Genomic DNA, 22,395 nt, shown 5'->3' with positions numbered 1-22,395 from the left:
GTAAGATGCACAAAGAGGTTACTGGCTTTCTCCTTCAAGGAAGGAGTGTGGGGCACACGGTGGGTTAGAGCAGGGTTTCCACTACATCCTGCAGCCACACGCAAGCTGCCTCCCTTGGGTCGGGGCCTTTTCAGGCCAATGCGGATCTCTGACATAAATGACATAAAACCATCTGCGGTTTTTTGATATAATTCCCCATAAGGCAAAACTTGAAAGAAAGTTGTGGCCGAGCATGTCATGTGTCAAACCAGTATGTGTGTCTTTGATCTGCTTTCCTCGCCGGCTTACTGAGGACGTGCTGATGGTAGGGTCAGGGTCTGTCTCGACCCCGATTTGTCTGCCCGTCTCCAACTTCAGACTCCCTCGAGCTGCTCATGGCGCACCCACTGGCAGTTTCCATTGGGTCTTCCCTGTGGCCGTGGGGACAGCGCAGAGGGCCGGCGTCTGAGCGCTGACCTTGTACCCAGTGCTGCGCTAACCTTGACGCACGTGGGGTCTCCTCAACCTGGTCACAGTGGCCACTGTCAGGCTTTGCGTTGGCTCCGCACGATTCCAATACAGCTTGGAATTGACCATGTTTCTTGTGTTTGGAAAGAAATCACCCAAGAAGCCTCACTCGAGGCCCAACAGGTGCCCAAGGCTGGCGTCTAGGGACTTGTACTAAGCAGACAGGTCGTGAGGTCAGGGTGCACTGGGTCTTCTCCGTCCTCTGGTGACCGGGCCACGATCGCCTGGCCGGGGCTTGCCACCAACTGTGCCTTGTTGTTCCAGATGAGCGAGGCAGAGATGAATGGACAGTTTGAATCGGTGTGTGAATCCGTCTTCAGTGAGATCGAATCCCAGGCCATGGACGCACTGGACCTCCCTGGATGCTTCCGAACGAGGAGCCACAGCTACCTTCGGGCCATCCAAGCTGGCTACTCGCAGGACGATGAATGTATTCCCGCCATGACGCCCTCCAACACCACCTCCACCATCAGATCCACAGCAGGTAAGGACACCCTTTCTGACCTCCAGTCAGTCATGTTGCTGAATCACACTTGCCACGTCATATTTGCAAGGGTGTCTTGAAGCAGTTGTTTCATAGCTGACCTTTCTTTTTCTATGATGCGATCCCTTCTTTATCAAGATTCTTTAAACTAATCAGTGTAACTTCTGTAGAGTTTCCTCTAGGAAACAAGTTTAAGTACCGCTGACATTTGGACAGTGATTGTGCTTCAATACCGAGGTTTTATAGATGGCCACAAGCCCTGAGTGACATGCAGTGACTCCTAGACAACCTCCCCGCCACGCCTGGCCACATCCTGTCTGAACGTGTGTTCCTGGGCCGATCCCTAAACATGATTCAGGCCCAGAGCAAATCCGTCATTCCTGTAGATCCCGAATCACCCTGTGGATCTGTGGATCCAGTGTTGCCATGTGTTTGCATTCCTGTGGAAAACCATACCCACCCCTTTGAGAATTTACCACAGAAACTAGGTATCAGGGCTCGATAGCTCACTGCTCTATTACTGTTGATGTAGCACAATGAACCTGCATGGCCTGGAGAAACCATAAAACAGCAAAGGAATAATCATTTGCTGGGCTCCACGCAAAGGCCAAGTAGGGAAAATCGGAAACCAGCCATGTTGGGGAGCCAGGGCACCCGACTGCTGGCCGACGGAGAAGCTGCGCACATGTTGCAGCAGGAAGGGACCAGTCTGAGAAATCGCAAGGATGTTATGGGACTAACTAGCCCCAGGTGGGAGTGGAGAAGAGACGGGAAGGGCAGGAACGGGGTCTCACCACCCCATCAGCAGCAGAAAGCCTGCTGCCGGGAGGACGGCTAGAGATGGGAGGATGAACTGCATCTAAACCTGGTTCCCTGACACCAGCCCTTGAGATCTTAGGCTCCTTAACCCTCAGGAGAAGCAGCAACTATGCATAATTTATCAATAAGCCTAGCAATTAGTTTTCAAAGGGCGTGCGGGTACTTGGTGATCTGTTTGTGCGGCTCCATGGCTCCCACTGGGGGCTCGGTGACACCTCTTGACCCTGAAGCCTTGAGGTGTTCAGAAGAAGCACACTGGCTGGGGCTGCTGTGTTCCCAAGGCACGGCTGGTAACGTGCCCCCTGTGAGCCCGGCGCTGAATGTCCCCCTCCCAGGAGGTCGGGCACCTCCCCTTCTCTGCCCCCCTGTGCAAAGTGACCAAACTGGAAACTTTGGGAATAAGTGAGCTTTACGATTGTTGCATTTTGTGAGCACACTTTCAGAGACCTTTGCTGTGTCTTCGCCAACATTTGCTGAATATCTCTTACGAACAAGTGATAAGTAAGCGCTTTCATCATCTTTGGAAACACTCTGAAACAATAACGACCTAGTAGAAAATGACTCTATTGTGTGTAGAGCTGTCATTATGGGGAGAATAAAAGCGAAACTTTCCCTAGAGAAAATGTAAGAACCGGTGCAGAACTCAAACTGAAGATCTAATTCAGGTACGTGTCATTTCCCCAAGCACATCGCCATGTCCCCAAAACGTGCACACCAAGTAAGCCACAGAACATGCTTCTCTGCAGTGTTTCTCCTGCATCTTGGCCCGGTTACGGAGTCCAGGCTCCCCCCAGGCTGAGGGCACGGGGGTCGTGCCATGGTCGGGGAAGGGTCTGGGAATCGGATTAAGGGGAGAGACAGAAACATCCATGACTTCTAGCACGGAACGCTATTCTGAAGAGATGGGAGTGCAGAGAAGTCACTCACTCTTCCGTTTTCCTGTGTGACCCTAAGCGTCGCCCATATTTTACAATCTTTCTCTCCGTGGTAGTGCCGAGAGGGCAAGCAACAGTTGTGTAGCTCATAAGATCGAGAAAAATACTTAGGAAATGAAAAATCCCCGTCTGGAAAAACAAAATCGGAGGAGAAAACAGTCCAACCGCACTAGATGTGAACGCCCACTGACCTTCCAGTTTGATTCAGAACTTCCCGTCAGGAGGCAAATGGGATGTCAGTCACTTTGTACCAGAATATTTAGAAGATCGTTTACCAACATTAGCTTCTAATAGCTGCTCTCCAGGGGTAGGTGTGGACGTGTGTGTGAAGACAGAGAGTTTATTTTGACAAATTGATTTTCTTCTTTGATTCTAAAACAATGTCTTGAAGATTATTCCAAGGAAGCTATTTTCAAATTGAATCACAGCGATTATTTGGAAGTGTAAGATTTACTTAAATATGTCTCTTTTTGCGTGCTTGCGGAGGAGAAACTGGTGTCACGAGCTTGTCTTCCCTTGAACAAATGCAAACGTAATTTTAATCTGCATCTAGTAATAATGGGATATCCCATATAGGCATGATTCACTTATTAATGATGCTAAGTATGCATCAGGCATTCTCCTTTCAACACAGACAGTGCGATGCTGCCAGCGTGTCTGCTGGTTTGGGGGTCAGCCCTTCAGGACACGTGGACGCGGCTGGAGCAGCATCTCCACTCTCCCGCGGACACACGTGCACCCCCGCAGGCACGGACGTCTTTCATTATGAAAAACACTACATGTTGATTAGCGTCCTCTCCTTAGATGAAGTTTTGAAAACATCTAACTTTCATTTCACACATGGGTTCTTTCTCGTCTGTGAAATCATTTATCAGAGAGATTTATTCCTCTAAATATGCATCTCACCCGGCAGAGAATGTTACTGATATCGTGGAGGAAAATGCTATAAAATTAGATTATAGTGATTTTTCTCTGGGTCAGAAGTTTTTATCAACAAATGTCACAGCTGATTCCAAAAGTCATTAAAACAAAGGGAAAATCCATACAAAGCGAGACAGAGGAAACAGCCATAAATTTACTTTTATTTTATCGTTTAGATTTCAAAAGTAACTTGTCCTTCAGGAGCACATCAGAATTCCAGCTTCCAGGACGGCCTCAGGACCCAGCCCCACGTGACTCAGGTGTTTCCACACACACACACACACACACACACACACACCCGCCGCTGCCCCCGCTACCCCCAGGCCGCCTTCCCCGACTCCGACCCTTGGCCTCCCTCGTCTAAGGGCCTCCAGCCACATGCGGCCCCCACGCAACCCCGACTCGGCTCCCGGCTCCAGATCCTGAGCCTGATCACACTGCGGGTGCCCTTTACCAGGCAGGTGCCACAGTTATGGACGTGGACGTGAGGCTTCCGTAACAGCATCGTCATACGGTAGCAGTGAAGCCTGTGAACATCGCAGTTAATGCTGGCGGACTGCCTGACGGAAGGGTGCTGGGTGAGGACTGCCCGGCCCCAGGCCTGGAGCAGGGGTTGACGTCCTCTCGGCACCAGGAGCGTGGGGGCCCATTGCCCTGCTGGGCCTGTTGAGCTAATCCTTGTGATGAAACCAAATTCCCTCTGCTGACGGGCAACTAAATCCGTGGGAGGCCGCAGGTCACATGACTCATGAGACCCCTGAGCTGTGGCCGGTGATGTGCACAGCTTTCCTCCCACTCTCCCGGGATCAGACTCAGGCACGTCTCTGACTGTGCGGCCACGTCATCCATGGCATCTGAAGTTAGGGCAGGTGCCAAGGACGAGGGCGTTGGCCTCCTTCTCAAGTCTGACCGCCGCACTGAGACCTCTGCGAGTCTGACGTGGGCCTCCTGCTTGGCACGTGGACAAGCACTCAGGAGACAGCAAGACATGAGCTGGATATGCAAACGGTGGGGTGGAGTCTGTGTGCGCTTCCATCGGCATGTCCTTGGACCACCATCAAAGAAACGTCCATCAGTGACAGCCAGGTGGCTTGGAGGTTGAATGTCTGCCTTCAGCCCAAGGCATGACCCCAGGGTCCTGGGATCGAGTCCCACGTCAGGCTCCCTGCATGGAGCCTGCTCCTCCCTCTGCCTGTGTCTCTGCTCTCTCTGTGTCTCTCGTGAATAAATAAAATCTTAAAAAAAAAGAAAGAAAGAAAAAGGAAAAAACCACCCATCACTTTATCCACATGTGCTCTCAACCTTCAGGATGAACAGCAAAGACTCAGCCCTCAGGACAGAGCAAAACTATGCGGAAAGTTACCTTAACACAGAGCAGGGGCCCAAACTTTACCTGGTGGCGGTGGACAAGCCCCAAGAACGCAACATGCTCTGTCCTCCAAAAGCACCCCCGTTCAGGTGGCCCTCGCTCCTCTCACAAACATGTGCCCCCCACGTAGCTGGGTGGAGAGCCGTGTCAGTGAGCCCAGTCGTGGGGCTCCATGTCTGTCCCATCCCCGGACTTGTCAAGGTCACGGGTCCAGTGGACCCAGACACAGCACAGAGGCCCCAAGGCCCCACCCGGGATCCCTACAGTCTGACGACCATCGGGGGCCTGCCCCAGGTGCTCTCCTCCCTGAGGTGGGGCACGATGGAGGTCACAGGTGCATAGTGGGGCCCGGGATCCGTGCAGGGGTTCCAGCCATCAGCACGAGAGCGGCTAACAAGCCGGTGCCCCAGGCAGCAGCCATCAGACTTACTTTTTTATTATTATTATTGGTGTTCAATTTGCCAACATATAGCAGAACACCCAGTGCTCATCCCATCAAAGGCCCCCCTCAGTGCCTGTCACCCAGCCACCCTGTCCCCCCGCCCTCCTCCCCTTCCATGACCCGTTGTTCATTTCCCAGAGTTAGGGGTCTCTCTGTCTCTTCTGTCTCCCTCACTGATATTTCCCACTCATTTTCTCTCCTTTCTCCTTTATTCCCTTTCACTATTTTTTATATTCCCCAAATGATGAGACCATAGAACATTTGTCCTTCTCCGATTGACTTACTTCACTCAGCATAATACCCTCCAGGTCCCTCCACGTCGTTTTTTTTGGGTATTTGTCGTTTCTAATGGCTGAGGAATATTCCAGTGTATACGTAGACCACAGCTTCTCTATCCATCATCTGCCGATGGACACCGAGGCTCCTTCCACAGTTTGGCTATTATGGACATTGCTGCTATAAACATCGGGGTGCAGGTGTCCCGGCGTTTCACTGCATCTGTATCTTTGGGGTAAATCCCCAGCAGTGCAATTGCTGGGTCGTAGGGCAGGTCTACTTTTAACTCTTTGAGGAACCTCCACACAGTTCTCCAGAGTGGCTGCACCAGTTCACATTCCCACCAGCAGTGCAGGAGGGTTCCCTTTCTCCACATCCTCTCCAACATTTGTGGTTTCCTGCCTTGTTAATTTTCCCCATTCTCACTGGTGTGAGGTGGGATCTCATTGTGGTTTTGATTTGTATTTCCCTGATGGCAAGTGATGCGGAGCATTTTCTCATGTGCGTGTTGGCCATGTCTATGTCTTGGTCTGTGAGATTTCTCTTCATGCTTTTGCCCATTTCATGATTGGATTGTTTGTTTCTTGGTGTTGAGTTTAATAAGTTCTTTATAGATCTTGGAAACTAGCCCTTTATCTGATAGGTCATTTGCAAATATCTTCTCCCATCTGTAGGTTGTCTTTTAGTTTTGTTGACTGTATCCTTTGCTCTGCAGAAGCTTCTTATCTTGATGAAGTCCCAATAGGTCATTTTTGCTTTTGTTTCTTTTGCCTTCCTGGATGTATCTTGCAAGAAGTTACTGTGGCCGAGTTCAAAAAGGGTGTTGCCTGTGTTCTTCTCTAGGATTTTGATGGAATCTTGTCTCACATTTAGATCTTTCATCCATTTTGAGTTTATCTTTGTGTATGGTGCAAGAGAGTGGTCTAGTTTCATTCTTCTGCATGTGGATGTCCAATTTTCCCAGCACCATTTATTTAAGAGACTGTCTTTCTTCCAATGGATAGTCTTTCCTCCTTTATCGAATATTAGTTGGCCATAAAGTTCAGGGTCCACTTCTGGGTTCTCTATTCTGTTCCATTGATCTATGTGTCTGTTTTTGTGCCAGTACCACACTGTCTTGATGACCACAGCTTTGTAGTACAACCTGAAATCTGGCATTGTGATGCCCCCAGATATGGTTTTCTTTTTTAAAATTCCCCTGGCTATTCGGGGTCTTTTCTGCTTCCACACAAATCTTAATATAATTGTTCCAACTCTCTGAAGAAAGTCCATGGTATTTTGATAGGGATTGCATTAAATGTGTAAATGCCCTGGGTAACATTGACATTTTCACAATATTAATTCTGCCAATCCATGAGCATGGAATATTTTTCCATCTCTATGTGGCTTCCTCAATTTCTTTCAGAAGTGTTCTGTAGTTTTTAGGGTATAAATCCTTTACTTCTTTGGATAGGTCTATTCCTAGGTATTTTACGCTTTTGGATACAATTGTAAATGGGATTGACTCCTTAATTTCTCTTTCTTCAGTCTCATTGTTAGTGTATAGAAATGCCACTGATTTCTGGGCATTGATTTTGTATCCTGCCACGCTACCGAACTGCTGTATGCGTTCTAGCAATCTTGGGGTGGAGGCTTTGGGTTTTCTATGTAGAGTATCATGTCATCGGCAAAGAGGGAGAGTTTGACTTCTTCTTTGCCAATTTGAATGACTTTAATGTCTTTTTGTTGTCTGATTGCTGAGGCTAGGACTTCCAGTACTATGGTGAATAGCAGTGGTGAGAGTGGACATCCCTGTCTTGTTCCTGATCTTAGGGGAAAGGCTCCCAGTGCTTCCCCATTGAGAATGATATTTGCTGTGGACTTTTCGTAGATGGCTTTTAAGATGCTGAGGAATATTCCCTCTATCCCTACACTCTGAAGAGTTTTGATCAGGAATGGATGCTGTATTTTGTCAAATGCTTTCTCTGCATCTATTGAGAGGATCATATGGTTCTTGGTTTTTCTCTTAATGATATGATCAATCACATTGATTGCTTTACAAGTGTTGAACCAGCCTTGCATCCTGGGGATAAATCCCACTTGGTCATGGTGAATAATCTTCTTAATATACTGTTGTATCCTATTGGCTAGTATCTTGTTGAGAATTTTAGCATCCATGTTCATCAGGGATATTGGTCTATAATTCTCCTTTTTGGTGGGGTCTTCGTCTGGTTTTCGAATTGAGGTGACACTGGCCTCATAGAACGAGTTTGGAAGTACTCCATCTCTTTCTATTTTTCCGAACACCTTTAGTAGAATAGGTATGGTTTCTTCTTTAAAGGTTTGATAGAATTCCCCTGGGAAGCCACCTGGCCCTGGACTTTTGTGCCTTGGGAGGTTTTTGATGACTGCTTCAATTTCCTCCCTGGTTATCGGCCTCTTCAGGTTTTCTATTTCTTCCTGTTCCAGTTTTGGTAGTTTGTGGCTTTCCAGGAATGCGTCCATTTCTTCTAGATTGCCTAATTTATTGGCGTATAACTGTTCATAATATGTTTTTAAAATCGTTTGTATTTCCTTGGTGTTGGTAGTGATCTCTCCTTTCTCATTCATGATTTTATTAATTTGAGTCTTTTCTCTCTTCTTTTTAATAAGGCTGGCTAATGGTTTATGTATCTTATTAATTCTTTCAAAGAACCAACTCCTGGTTTTGTTGATCTGTTCCACCATTCTTCTGGTCTCGATTTCATTGAGTTCTGCTCGAATCCTTATTAACTCTCTTCTTCTCCTGGGTGTAGGATCTATTTGCTGTTTTTTCTCCAGATTCTTTATTGCAAGGTTAGCTTTGATATTTGAGTTCTTTCCAGTCTTTGGATGGATGCTTGTATTGCGATGTATTTCCCCCTCAGGACTGCTTTTGCTGCATCCCAAAGATTTTGAACGGTTGTATCTTCATTCTCATTAGTTTCCACGAATCTTTTTAATTCTTCCCTAATTTCCTGTTTGACCCTTTCATCTTTTAGCAGGATGGTCCTTAACCTCCACGTGTTTGAAATCCTTCCAAACTTCTTGTTGAGATTTAGTTCTAATTTCAAAGCATTATGGTCTGAAAATATGCAGGGGACGATCCAATCTTTTGGTATCGGTTCAGACCCGATTTGTGACCCAGTATGTGGTCTATTCTGGAGAAAGTTCCATGTGCACTTGAGAAGAATGTGTATTCAGTTGTGTTTGGATGTAAAGTTCTGTAAATATCTGTGAAATCCATCTGGTCCAGTGTATCATTTAAAGCTCTTGTTTCTTGAGATGTTGTGCCTCGAAGACCTGTCGATTGTAGAAAGTGCTACATTCAAGTCACCAAGTATACATGTATTATTATCAAAGTATGTCTTAACTTTCATTATTAATTGATTGATATACTTGGCAGCTCCCACATTCGGGGCATAAATATTGATGATTGTTAGGTCCTCTTGTTGGATAGATCCTCTAAGTATGATATAGTGTCCCTCTTCATCTCTCACTACAGTCTTCGGGGTAAATTTTAGTTTATCTGATATAAGGATGGCTACCCTTACATTCTTTTGTGGACCATTTCAATGGTAAATGGTTCTCCAACCTTTTATTTTCAGGCTGTAGGTGTCCTTCGGTCTAAAATGAGTCTCTTGTAGACAGCAAATTGATGGGTCCTGCTTTTTTATCCAGTCCGAAACCCTGTGCCTTTTGATGGGGTCATTAAGCCCATTCACGTTCAGAGTTAGTATTGACAGATATGAGTTTAATGTCATCATGATACCTATTCAGTCCCTGTTTTTGTGGATTGTTCCCTTGGACTTCCTCTATTACAAGAATCCCCCTTAATATTTCTTGCAGAGCTGGTTTGGAGGTCACATATTCTTTCAGTTCCTGCCTGTCTTGGAAGCTCTTTATCTCTCCTTCTATTCTGAATGAGAGCCTTGCTGGATAAAGTATTCTTGGCTGCATGTTCTTCTCATTTAGGACCCTGAATATATCCTGCCAGCCCTTTCTGGCCTGCCAGGTCCCTGTGGAGAGGTCTGCTGTTACCCTAATACTCCTCCCCATAAAAGTTAGAGATTTCTTGTCTCTTGCCACTTTAAGGATCTTTTCTTTATCTTTGGAATTTGCAAGCTTCACTATTAAATGTTGAGGTGTTGAACGGTTTTTATTGATTTTAGGTGGGGATCTCTCTATTTCCTGGACCTGAATGCCTGTTTCCCTTCCCAGATTAGGAAAGTTTTCAGCTATGATTTGTTCAAATACATATTCTGGCCCTCTGGCCCTTTTGGCGGCCTCAGGAACCCCAATTAAATGTAGATTTTTCTTTCTGAGGCTGTCACTTATTTCCCTTAATCTATCTTCATGGTCTTTTCATTGTTTGTCTCTTTTTTCCTCAGTTTCCCTCTTTGCCATCAACTTGTCTTTTATGTCACTCACTCGTTCTTCTACCTTGTTAACCCTTGTCATTAGGACCTCTAGTTTGGATTGCACCTGATTTAATTGACTTTTAATTTCTGCCTGATTAGATCTAAATTCTGGAGTCATGAAGTCTCTTGAGTCCTTTATGCTTTTTTCTAGAGACACCAGTAGCTTTATAATAGTGCTTCTGAAATGGCTTTCTGACATGGAATTGTAATCCAAATTTTGTAACTCTGTGGGAGAGAAGACTGTTTCTGATTCTTTCTTTTGAGGTGAGGTTTCCTTCTAGTCATTTTGCTCAGTGCAGAGTGGCCTAAAACAAGTTGTACTGGAAAAAGGAGAAAAAGAGAGAAGAGAAAAAGGAAAAGAAAAGAAAAAGAAAAAAGGAAGAAGAAATAAAAGAGAAGAGAAGAAAAAAACAGGGGGGGGGGAAGCAAACAAAAAAAAAAAACAAGGGGGAGTATCCTCTGATTCTGTATACTGTAAATCCAGTGACTTCCCCTGGAACTTTCCAGTGCTGCTTGGTCAATAACATGTATTTCCCCTGTGGGTCTAGCTGGTCTTCTGGGGGAGGGGCCCACTGTGCTGATTCTCAGGTGTGAGCACTTTGGGTAGCTGCTCAGCCCCCTGTCTGGTGCAGGGCTCAGTGGAAGCTGTTTAACCTGTTTATCCTGTGAGGCCACTGTGAGGCTCAGTGGGGGTTGTTTATCCTGCGAGGCCCCAGGAGGAACAACAACAGTGGCGGCGGCCAGCTCCCCGGCCCTGGAGTCAGCTCCAGCAGTAGCTACCGCAGCTCTCAGTCTACAGGGCCTGGATGCTCCGGGGGCAGGGCCGCTGACCTGCTCAGCTCAGGGCCGCCTGGAGGCTGGAGCATCCTCACTGTCCTGGGCCCTCCTGGCTTCTGCCTGTCCCCGGGGGAGCACCGGATCCTGGGCCCCGGCGCCCTCGTCTCTGGGGCCTGCACTGTTGGAATCGCGCTCCCCGGACCTTGCACCCCCCTCCCCACGGAGCCTCCGCCCGAGCCCCTCCGAGCTGCTCCTGGGTCCAGTCACACACACTGCAGCCCTTTAGGGAGCTCGGCCGTGGGGTGTGGAGCACTCTCCCCGGGCGCAGGTGCTCTGTTAGTGTCCCAGGGAGCCTGAGGGCATCCTCACCCTCCTGGGGTCCTACCCTAACTCCCTGTGAGCGCCTTTCCATCTGGGAAGGTTGATGCAGCTCCTGTGTCTCCAGGCAGCTCTCCTGTCCTGGGGACACTCACCCCGGCCTTAGCCTGGCTCCTCGTGCCCCTACCCCTTGGAGTCCTTTTGTTTCTTTATTTTTCCCCATCTTCCTACCTTGATAGAAGCGCGAACTCTTCTCACTGTAGCATTCCAGCTGCTCTCTCTTTAAATCTCAGGCCGAATTCGTAGGTTTTCAGGATGATTTGAAAGTTATCCAGGTAAGTTGGCGGGGACAGGTGACCTGGGGACCCTACTCCTCCGCCATCCAGCGCCCTCCCCCTGGACTTCCCCCAAGCGGGCCGGTCAGCGGGCCACTCAGCACCTGAGCTCTCAGTGCCCAGCGAGTAAACGAAGAAACCACCGCCTGAACAAGTGGCTGGGTCGTGACCTATCCGAGCAGATGCCCGAGCCCCCTCGCCTCCCCGCCGCGCCCTGGCCCCAGGACCTCTGCTCCGCCTGTCTGCCCCCCGGCCGCCCTTCTCATCCGCTCCCACCCCAACCTCCGCACTCCTCCTGCTAGACACGCAGCCCCTCAAATACGTAGACTGGGCTGAAATAGAATGTAAAATATAGCCTGACCCAGCGAGCCCACCTGGCCCCTGTCTGGGTTTCCTGTTACCAGTGAGCACAGGCTCCAACCCCTGTGGACTGATGACCTGAGGTGACCTGACCCAGCCTCACCCCCAGCTGCCCCGTGAGCCCCGACTGGTGCCCCTCTAGTGAGACCCCCTTATGGCTGTGCTTTTGCAATTACTCTGCCCAGCCCGGAATTTGCTTCCCTGGTCTTCTTCATGTAATTCCCAGCTGTGCCTGAATATGCAGCTCAGAAATCATTTCTTCCAGGAAGGCTTCCATGATTCCTCCTTCTTCTGATCACTTCAGATGCCAACATAAACTCATTAGTCCGGGGGCGCCTGGGGGCTCAGTCGATCAAGCATCTGCCTTCGGCTCAGGTCTTGGTCCCAGGGTCCTGGGAAGAGCCCTGTGTGGGGCTCCTGCTCAGGGAGGAGTCTGCTTCTCCTTCACCCCTCCCCACCCGAATGTGCTCTCTCTCACTCTCTCTCTAATAAATAAGTAAAATCTTTGAAAAAAATAATTCATTAGTCCCTACTCCCTGATCACACAAGTCTAATAAAAAACTATTAAACAAACAAATCCTGATTTTCCTTTGTTTTTAAAATATGTACTTCCATTTTAAAGATGTAGAGAAATACCCAAAACAGAGGCTACAGTTACATTTACTACTTTATATATTTACAGTGTCTCATATATATGTTTTTTATTAAGATTTTATTTATTTATTCATGAGACACACACACACACAGAGAGAGAGAGAGAGAGAGAGAGAGTCAGAGGGAGAATCAGGCCCCATGCAGGGAGCCCAACGTGGGACTCACTCCCGGGTCTCCAGGATCCCACCCTGAGCCGAAGGCAGGCACCAGACTGCTGAGCCACCCAGGGATCCCATCTCATATTTATGTTTTAAAAGCATTGATACTATGGCTTTTATTCCTTACAACATGTTAGTTCTAAAAACATTACATTAACACACGTTATTTAAATTCTTAAAATCGTAAAACATCCCAAGAACTTTGAAAAGAAAATACTTTTGCTCTCTCAGGAAAAAAAAAATCCTGTAACAATGCTTTTAAATCAAATCACCCGAAGTCAGTTTGTAGTTTTCTTTCCTTATGATGATGGAGAAAGTAAAGTCTTGTTGGAAATGAGAGGACCGTGACCATGAAGTCCTGCGTGTATGTTCAGGCTCGTGATTATCCAGACTCCCTCATGTCATGCACTCTGCCTTCAAAGTGATGACCCATTTTTTACTTCTGCAACTTCAAATTTTCTTTCTTTGCTTATGGATTCCAAGAAACACTTAAAACTATTTAGTACAACAATCGTGGACTTATACAAAAGTGTTTTCTAGTTGAGAATTTCTCAATTCTGGAGAATTAGCCTTTTAAAAAGATGCCCTGAGCAGCATGGCAGGTGAGCAGGAGAGGATCAGACTCCTTGCCACCTGCCCGTCCTCCCAGTCGTCCCACCTCCCCGTCATGCAGTGAGTGGCTGGTGCACTTCTGCTCCGTGCTGGCAGTGGAGAGCTGATGCGTTGTCATTCTGAGGAGAGTTCAAAAATCTCACGTCTGACACGCGTGATGGTGACTTTGTGTGCCCACCTGCCTGGGCAAGATATTTAGTCAAACATCATCTGGGGTGTTTCTGTGAGAGTTTGGGTTTTTCCTGCCAAGTAAGCCTTTGAGTCTGTAGGACTAAGAAAGCAGACTGCCCTCCCTCATCTGGGGGGCCACGTCCAATCAGTTGAAGGCCTGGGTAGAACAAGAAGCCGACCTTCCCATGGGTAGGAGAGGATTCCTCCAACCTCACTCTTCAAACTGGGAAGTCAGCATTTTGCTGCTGGGAACTTGAGCCGGAACACGGACTCTTCCTGGGCTCTGGCCTGCCAGCCTCCAGATGGGGGCTGCACCTGGGCTCCCACCTGCTGGTTCTCCCTGCAGACCCAGGTCTTGTCGCTCTCCAGGCGCGCACGAGCCAGGTCCTTGCAGCAGCTCTCCGAGTGCATCAGCACGCCTTCCTTCGGCTCTTGCTCTCTGAAGCCCTGACTCCTACAATATGTTCAAACAGAACTTACTTCTTGAGGCTGTCGATGTAAAATGGTCAGACTCCGCTCAGAGACCCTTTACCAGCAGCCCGTCCCCCTGGCTAACTGGACGCTGTTGCCCTGTGGCTGTGGGGAGGGCAGGGCTCGCTAACATGAAATAGGGTGTCGCCAGTGTCGCTAGGCTGCACTTGGGAAAGGCAGGTATCCAAAAGCCTAGAAAACACTATTGATTTCAGGAAGCCTGTGGCTCCCGAGTACCCGGGTGATGGATTTCCTGCACCTCCAGGACCACGGAGACCCTGTGGGGAAGCGTGGGCGCCTGCTAGACCAAGGGAGCAGACTCTCCCGTCTCGATGCCGTGGGCATCGGCGAGGGAAGTCCAGCCTGACCGCTCCACCAGCGCCTGAGACCGGGGCCTAGCCCCCAGCACCAGGGGCCCGGGACGGCGCTGGTCCACCAGGAGGCAAGCGCAGCTCCGGAAGCTCTGTGTTAGGAAGGAGAACCACGGGGGAGCGCAGGGAAGGCCACCACAGCGGCAGTGAGAGGTCAAGCTTCAGAAGCAACCCAGCGGTGACCGACCTGACCAGCAGCAGCAGGGGACGCGGGACTTCGCGGCCACACTGCCCGTGGGGTGGGGCTCCTCCCGGCGCTGACCGTCGGGGCCGCGGGGTCTGCGGGGTCACAGCCTGAGGCTCGGGACTAGGCATCCGGTTCACGCTGTGCGGGGAACTAGGGAGAGAGCCGACGATCTCCAGAGTTGAGGTCCCCACCTGGAGGCCGGGGTCCCTCAGACACTCCAGACTCGGGGCTGCTGAATGCGGAAGGGTTAAAAGCGAGTCCTTACTTTTACTGACTTCTCCCTGTAAGATCTCCAGTCGTGATGCCGGCGTGGGGCGCGCTTATGTCGGCAGCATCTGAGTTTGTCAGCGTGGACCCCCAGGGGCCGGTTCTCGACGCTGTTCCATGATGTGCATCAGACTTTGGAATCACAGGGGCCATGAGTCCTGCGCCCGATCTCGTTGTTTGCTGCACGGATACACACGTACGTGTCACAGAAATGTTCTGTGTTTTGATAACTATTTCAATGTAAGTTTTTTGATCCTCTGCATTTCATTTTTCATGGTTAAAACATGATTTGGAGGAGGAAGTTGCAGGCTTTGCCAAACTGCTGCGGGGTCATAGGGTGCGGACGGGGCTAGGAGCACGCGCTCCCCGCCGCAGGCCTCACGGTGAAATTCCCCTGCCCATCACGCCGAGGTCACATGTGCTCACTGCTCCATGTTTGTAGTATTGGGTTTTCTCATAGAGAATCCGTATCAGAAACTATTTCAATTTTCACCTGTGCGTGGTCTTCCTCTGCTGGAACGCAAGGGCCGTGAGAGCAGGCACCTGTCGGGAGTGGTCAAGCCTGCGGTCAGAAACGTGCAGCACTGTGTCCACACTCAGTGGGAATCACCTATGTGTCCTGTGGTGTGGGACGCACACAGGTTGTCCCCTGGACCAGCCTCAGCCGTGGCTGGGGACACATGCACAGCAGGGTAACAGGACGTGCCTGGAGGTCTCGGTGGGCATCTCCTCCCCGACACCCGACACAGCTGGTCCCACAGAGCGTGCCTTGTCCCCAGGTCCCAAACCAGCACCGTGTGGCAGCAAGGGCGTGGTCGCGGAGCCCACAGCGTGCTTGTGCTGGGGTCCCTCCCGGTGAGCTGGTCACAGAGGCATCTCCAGCTACATGACCAGCTTAACCCAGTAGCTCCAGGGGACCCGGCTGGAAACCACCAATCCCATTATTATGACCAAACGGCCCCGTTACTGATGGGCGGGGACATCCTGCCACAGCAGCCCCAATGCCACGGGTACAAGACATCACATATCTTTAGTTAACAGACTTCACAAGACTGGCTGCAGGTCACAACCGTGCTGGAGGTGCTCGGGGATACACCCCAGAGGAGGCGAGGTTCCCTGATCGCCTCTTCCACTCCCATGTGGCTGGGGACTCCATATATATTAGCTGAATGCATGAATAACAGACTTCAAAATCTACAGTTTATAAAATATGTAAATCCATTTACATGAACAGTTTGCACTGACTTAATATTTTAAATTTAATATATAAACTCCACTGTGGTTGGCCATCACCCAGTTGGGCTTCCTTCTTCACTATCCCCCTGTGGGTGGCCCCAGGTCACCAGCACCCACTGCATTCTCACGACGTTCCTGGGGCACGTGTCCCACCACCCACAGCTCAGACCTGCCACAAATGACAGTTCTGAGATCCTCACCCTGTTGCCTGACAGGCCAGGAGACTCCGCCCCCATCACATGGGTTGAGCCCCGGGGTTGCGACGCCAGCACCCCCATGGCGGAGACCTGACGCCAGCGGCCCTACTGCAGGCTCCTCGAGCTCCCGGTATCACCTCGCCAGAGGCCCGCAGGCCCCGTCCCTGGCTCCCACTGCGTCCTCTGCAGGCTCGGCTCCCGCCCCTCCCCACACGGACCCCCGGGAGGTCTGTGGAGTTCAGGCTGTCGCAGAGGTCAAGCCGAGGCTCCTGGAGTTGGTGTCCCCCATGAAACCTCTATGAGGAGGAACCGCAGAGCCGGCTTACAATGGGAAGGACTGTAGGGAACGACACGCAAGCAATACCCCAAGGACTGAGCCCGCAGAGTGGACCTCATGCAGAGGTTTCCCCGGGTGCCGGGGCCGCGCCGTGACCCACTCCTCGGACGACGTCTGCATGCACTCCTGAGAGCAGATACTTTGTGGCCCTCAGTGAGGCATCATGGGCCGTGGCCCTGCACAGGTGAGTCTGGCTCCCTGCACAGGTGAGGCCTTACTCAGGCAGAGAAACTGCATTTGAAGAACTGCCTTTGTCTAAGGTTCAGGACGGCCAAGTGAAGCCACATCTCAAAATCTTTAAGTGAAGAAACGATTCCACCCTAACTTCCCTTGGCTTTCACAGAGGCACCAGAGCCGTTCAGACCCTGGCTTCTGACGAGTGCTGGCTGTCGATCATCTCTTCTCGGTAGCAGGATTAGGCCACACGGAGTGAGCGTGGCCATGTAGTGGTCCTGGTTGGGAGGAAAAAGTTGAATGAGTTTGATTCCTCGGAGCTTCATCTTTCAACTACTGTCCGGACACCAAAAATGTAGCATGCTGCACACTCGCACACTCTGCACACACACACACTCACGGCGAGCTTGGCTTGTGGTTCGGAGACCTGCATCTCTGCTGAAACTTCCACATGACAGGTGGCAGCCACATGGTAAGGAATTCGTGCAGAATATAGAAAACATATCTTATCCGTTGGTGTGAGGCCTTCTGCTTTAACTCACGGGATGGGCTTTATTTCACCCTAATGTGATCATTAAGACGTAGGCCCGTGCTGCACTTTCTACACGTAAGACACGGGTGGAAAGTCTCAGCGCATTGGGTCTGCTTCTTATTTTCTGGATGCCAAGGAGGAAAGAGATGAGGAAGAGTGAAAGGACCGATCGCATCAGGTGCTATCGTGAGTATAAGTAGGACCCACAGGAAGGAAAAGAGTCACTAGCTGAGGGAACAGGACCTCATGGTTGGTGCAGGCCACAGAGCCCCTGGGAGGCCAGCCTGCAGGTGCACGCCAGGGAAGGTCTCGCCTCTGCTGCTCTGACTTGCTCCTTCTGTGATGGAAGCTTGGCATTTTCCCAGTTCATAGGAGATCATTGATTTGCTTCCATTTGGGTCCATCACATGCCATCAACTGGATCGAATCCACAAATACCTCTTTTGTGCCTAACATCTGTGAAACATCAGAGGGAACAGAATGTGAAATAGATTCAGGAGCCCCAGACTCGCAGGCAGACCGATAAGCAATAATCATGTGCAAAACTTCCCCAGCGGTACTTGCTAGTTAAAATCTGACCCCTTCTTGTCATCAATATTATGTCGTCACAAAATGTTGTGTGACTTGTAACATAGTCAAAGTTCTTTTCTGAATGTTGGCGTCACGAGCTGAGATCTTAGATGTCACCCGTGAGGACACAGGAGCCGACACGCATGTCTTCCTGTAGCCTGGGATTTAGTGGTCTCTGTGAGTCCACTTCCAGAAGACGTGCCTCCCAGCAAGTGGTACTAAAAAAAAGACGAATTTCTGTGGCCTGTGGGGCTGCCCGGGGAGCAGGTGCTGAGCACTGTTCGGGGTTACCCAGGGAGCCCACACCAGCGTTTCTTGGCTTTGGAGGACAGAGCCTCCTGAGCAGAGACGTGGGGCGTCGTGCCGCTGTTGGAACCCACCCTGTTGTTTCCAGTGCGCATCTCCAACATAAAAAGCAAGACTGTCCACCCTCAGCATAATTTTGGGATCACATGGTGAATATTTGGGGGGAGCCGTGCTGAGAACGGCGTCCCATTTCTCCAGCGTGCAGGCCAAGGCCATGTTCTGGGATATGTTCGGCAGACCCTGCAAACACGCTGATCCCCCCTCATCTTGCTCCCTGACCCCTGCTCTTTACAGACGGGCCAGGAGTGCACGGAGGAGCTCAGGACACGAGCCTGAGGCTGAGACCCTTGGGGCCTGTCACACTCTTCACGGGCAGCTCTCAGCCCAGCCCAAGCCCTGGATGGGGCTCCCAGCGCCTCCCCAGAGAGGGGAAGCCCCGGCGTCGGTGTAGACTGGGAGGTCCCGTGGGACCCCAGCATGTGGCAGGCAGGACACCCCTCCTGGAAATGGTCTGCGAGGCCGTCCATCCCCCCCATGGACCCTGGCATCCAGGGGCCGCCGCACGTCACTCTGTGGTCTCTGTGCACCGTGAACGTGGGCACAGCCCGCAGGGAGACTGTCACCTTCCACGAAGAGGTGCACGGTACGGGGAGATGGCTGCGGGCCGGGGCCTGGCAGGCTGTGGGACAGCTTGGGGTTCTCGCTCGATTAGCTGCCCAGTGTGGGCAGCATGTCTGGGGGCTGCTGTGGAGCCCCAGCCCCGTCCAAGGACACCCGCCCTCTGGGCCTCGAGCGCCAGCGGGGCTCAGTGGTGCTCCCCACTCACCTGCTAATGCTCCTCTCCTCCTCTGAGGGTGAACATGGTCCTGTTTCTAGCCTCACATTCACTAGCAGGCTGGTGTGGCATTTAGAGACTTAGGTGCTGCTCTTTTGTTTTGTTCTTCATAAATGCGCTGACCTGGTCCTAATGGAATATTAAACCTACTGGAATATTAAATGTAGAATATTAAATGCTACATTTAGGCAGAAACATGGGGTGAGTTTTATGCACATTGTGGTGCTGTTCAAACATCGTGAAGAAGCTGTGCTGGGAGTCTGTCTTCAGCCTGTCATGTCTGTCCCCTTTGAACATGATGTGGATTCTGCTAACTGACTGGTTTGACATGCAGCCCCTGCCCTTGGCGCCGGGACGCAGGGACAGAACACAGGTTTCCTGTAGCGTACGGGGCACCTCTCATGGCCCAGGTGATGTGCACACGTCAGGGATGCACCTGTTCCTGAGCCGGCCCTGCCTGGGGTCCCCCTGCAGGATGTTGGTGGGCTCACCTGGACTTGGCATCGGTGCCCTCCCACTCCAGAGGTCGGGCTCAGATTATTTTCCTTAATGGTGGGTGACCCAGGGGGTGGAACACCGCATTGGGAGCTGGCCGGGCCATCTGGGATGTCGTGAGCAGTTTCCCAAGCGCTGGGTGCTCCCCGATGACTCCTGCCAGCCTGTCTCTGCGCTGCCTTTGCCTGGAGCCCGTTGTGGACGCGCTGTCCTGTGCGGGACCAAGGGCTGCGCGGAGCCAGAGCGCTGGCACCAAGGGGCCTTGGAGCAGACGCATCGGTGCCTGGGATAGAAGAGCTTACAGCCTCGTGTTTGCACTGTGCGTGCCCCTCCCGTGGGTGTGTGCGTCTGACGGGCTCAGAGGCCCCCAGCCTGGTGCTGCTGCGGAGCACAGCCCAGCCCGGAGCCAGCGGCACCCACCTCCTCCCCGCTCGGCTCCCTGAGCGCCGCCAGCCCACAGCACTGCTGCATATGGATTCCAGCCGGCTCTGCGAGTTCCCCCAGCCGTCCTGGCCCGGGAGCTCTGGATTTGTGGGCACAAATGATGCCCGCCATCTGACCATCCGCCATCAATGAGACACGCACAGCACGCGCTTGTCGACGCTTGGCCAGTGTTCCAGGAGGGATCACCTTGAGGTCAGGTGTGAATGACTGTGTCATTCCTGCCCGGGGGTGGGGGCCCTCCAACGGCCGTGTGGAAGGGTGTGGGGGAAGCAGGCACTGTCCCAGGGCTTGTGCGCTTGACTGAGCATCAGTAAGTGGAGGTAAGTCAGGAGTCAGGCATGATTTTGCAAGCAGCATTCACCTTATTGACTGACTTTTTCATGGAGGATCATTTTCTTTTCTGTGAACAAAAGGACAGTGGCCACTCGAGATTTATTACCTTACACAGGTCGTCAGCCGCACATTCCTTCTTTGCCACGTATGAAAATTTATGCGAAAGCCCATGATTTCACCAACAAACAAAACACCATCTGAGAGTTTCTCACCCTCCCCACATTTTAATAGTAAAAATGCAATTCTGGTGCAACTTGAATACAGATTCCATTCACAATTAAATGTCCCAGATGAAGCTAAATACGCACACGTTTTCTATGAAAAAATCCAAGTTCTTATTATGTAATGTGAGTTCTAGATATTTAAAATGAAAACAGGAAGTGTCTTGAACAGTGAAACAGCTGTCATCACTTTATTTTACCACCTACAAGATGCTAAACGCTGGTCAGACTATAACTTCTTGCTAATTAGCACATTTGAAATAGACGTCTTTGCTGCCAGCCTGCCAGCGCTGCCCCAGAACTTGGATGGCCCACCTCATTTTTGGAAACTTCAGGGAAAGCGCCATGTGCGTGGCTGTGGGATATGGCTTCTGTGTCCTGTTTGATTTACACGACGTTTTGAGACTAACATTAATTAAAGTGTCAAACTGGCTTTCATCTTTTACGTTGAATCTGTCACCTCCAAAGTTTGGTTTCCCCAACATCCAGCCTCTCGTTTAGACATCCAGGGACTTGATTACTGTAATTCTTTCTATGCTGTTATCTTTGACGCTCTAATTAACAGAGGGCAGTGAGTCTAAGTGTGGCTCTTACATTCAAATAGAATGGTGATGCTTGCTTTTTGAAACCTACCTCATCTTGATTAGGTATTTGTGTTCCGTACAATGGAATGCTAATCCTCAAATTTCCCTTCTAGCTTGCAAGGATGGGATTCAGAGAGGGTGTCCAGCACTCCACGTGTGGATGGGCCAGTAGGCAGGTGTTTACAGTGTCCCTGTCTTCATTTTTTGAGATGACTTCCCCTCACGCAACAGTGTCGATTGGCCAACACTTGGCTTCATCTCATTCAAGTTAGCAGATCTCAAATAAGTACGTTCCTCCAGATTCTCCCTCCGTTGGCTTGTAGACCTCAAGGCAGGTTTTTATGTCACCTGTTGAGCAGGTGGGTGCCTATGTACTCACGTGACTTTGAGGTGAGAGTGTTGTAGCCGAGGGCTGCCGTGCAGCCGATGCTCTGTAGCTGTGCTGTGGGCACAGGGCCCAGGATGTGCGGGACTGTCTGGCACTTGAAGCAACACTGCTCTTACACAGGAGCTGATGTTTAATTGGTGTTTAGATATTGAGACATTTTAGAAGTCAGGTCCTTTAAATGTGTCTAGTGGCAGTGCTGTTGGCCGTGGCCACCTTTCTCATGTGGTCAAGGAGGCCGGGCTGTGCCTGGTGTCAGCACCGTGGCTGCCATTCTTTCCGGGCTGACGGCCCTTTAGACCCAGGCTCTGGGCAGTTCCTTCAGAAAGGGTTTCTGAATGAGGCTGACTCAAGCTCAAATATACCTGGGAAAGTACTGGTTTTACACACCTCTTCCCAGCCCCGTTGATTCCTCTCTGGGCAGGAAGAACTAATCCACCTGAGATAATTTCCTTTAGGCTTCACTACTTTGATTTAATGCAGTTTTTACAGAAATCTTTCAAAACTGTATTCCGTGCATGGCTCCTTCCACCTTAAATGGTGTAATTAACCTTTTATTGATGCACAGCAGCATATGTCGTTACCCATGTATTCAAGAAGGAAGGCACTTTGCAGAGCCACCTCTCCCTCGACCCCAGGGTTCTCAGGATGACCCTCACCAACTTCCCTGATCTCCATGACATAAGCAAAACCTAAGCTTACTTGATAATTAGATTAGACACAGATGTATATTAATCCCTCTCCCTATAATCAGGAAGCCACTTGTACAGCCACCAAGGATTTTCATCACATTTTACACACAGTAAAAGAAATCCATGATGGGCTTTTAAAACCAAAAAGATGCTCATGCCAGACCTCAGTCTTTATAAAAATAGAGTAATCAGGTCTTCAGAT

General features: G+C 50.4%; 1 protein-coding gene across 15 annotated transcripts in view; it reads left to right on the top strand.

Moving 5' to 3' along the window:
* The window catches only part of DLGAP2 (DLG associated protein 2), a 697,194-nt gene that overhangs the window by 631,401 nt on the left and 43,398 nt on the right, over positions 1–22,395 (top strand). For all 15 annotated transcript variants that reach the window (XM_077884865.1, XM_077884877.1, XM_077884866.1 and 12 more), the window contains one exon: positions 772–991. In XM_077884865.1, the coding sequence (XP_077740991.1) occupies positions 772–991 (220 nt within the window). The remainder of the gene's footprint in view (positions 1–771; positions 992–22,395) is intronic.

The sequence above is a fragment of the Canis aureus genome, chromosome 36, assembly GCF_053574225.1.
Source record: "Canis aureus isolate CA01 chromosome 36, VMU_Caureus_v.1.0, whole genome shotgun sequence".
Lineage (NCBI taxonomy): Eukaryota > Metazoa > Chordata > Mammalia > Carnivora > Canidae > Canis > Canis aureus.
The sequence above is the reverse complement of the archived record's forward strand: the minus strand, read 5'-3'. Positions and strand labels throughout refer to the sequence as shown.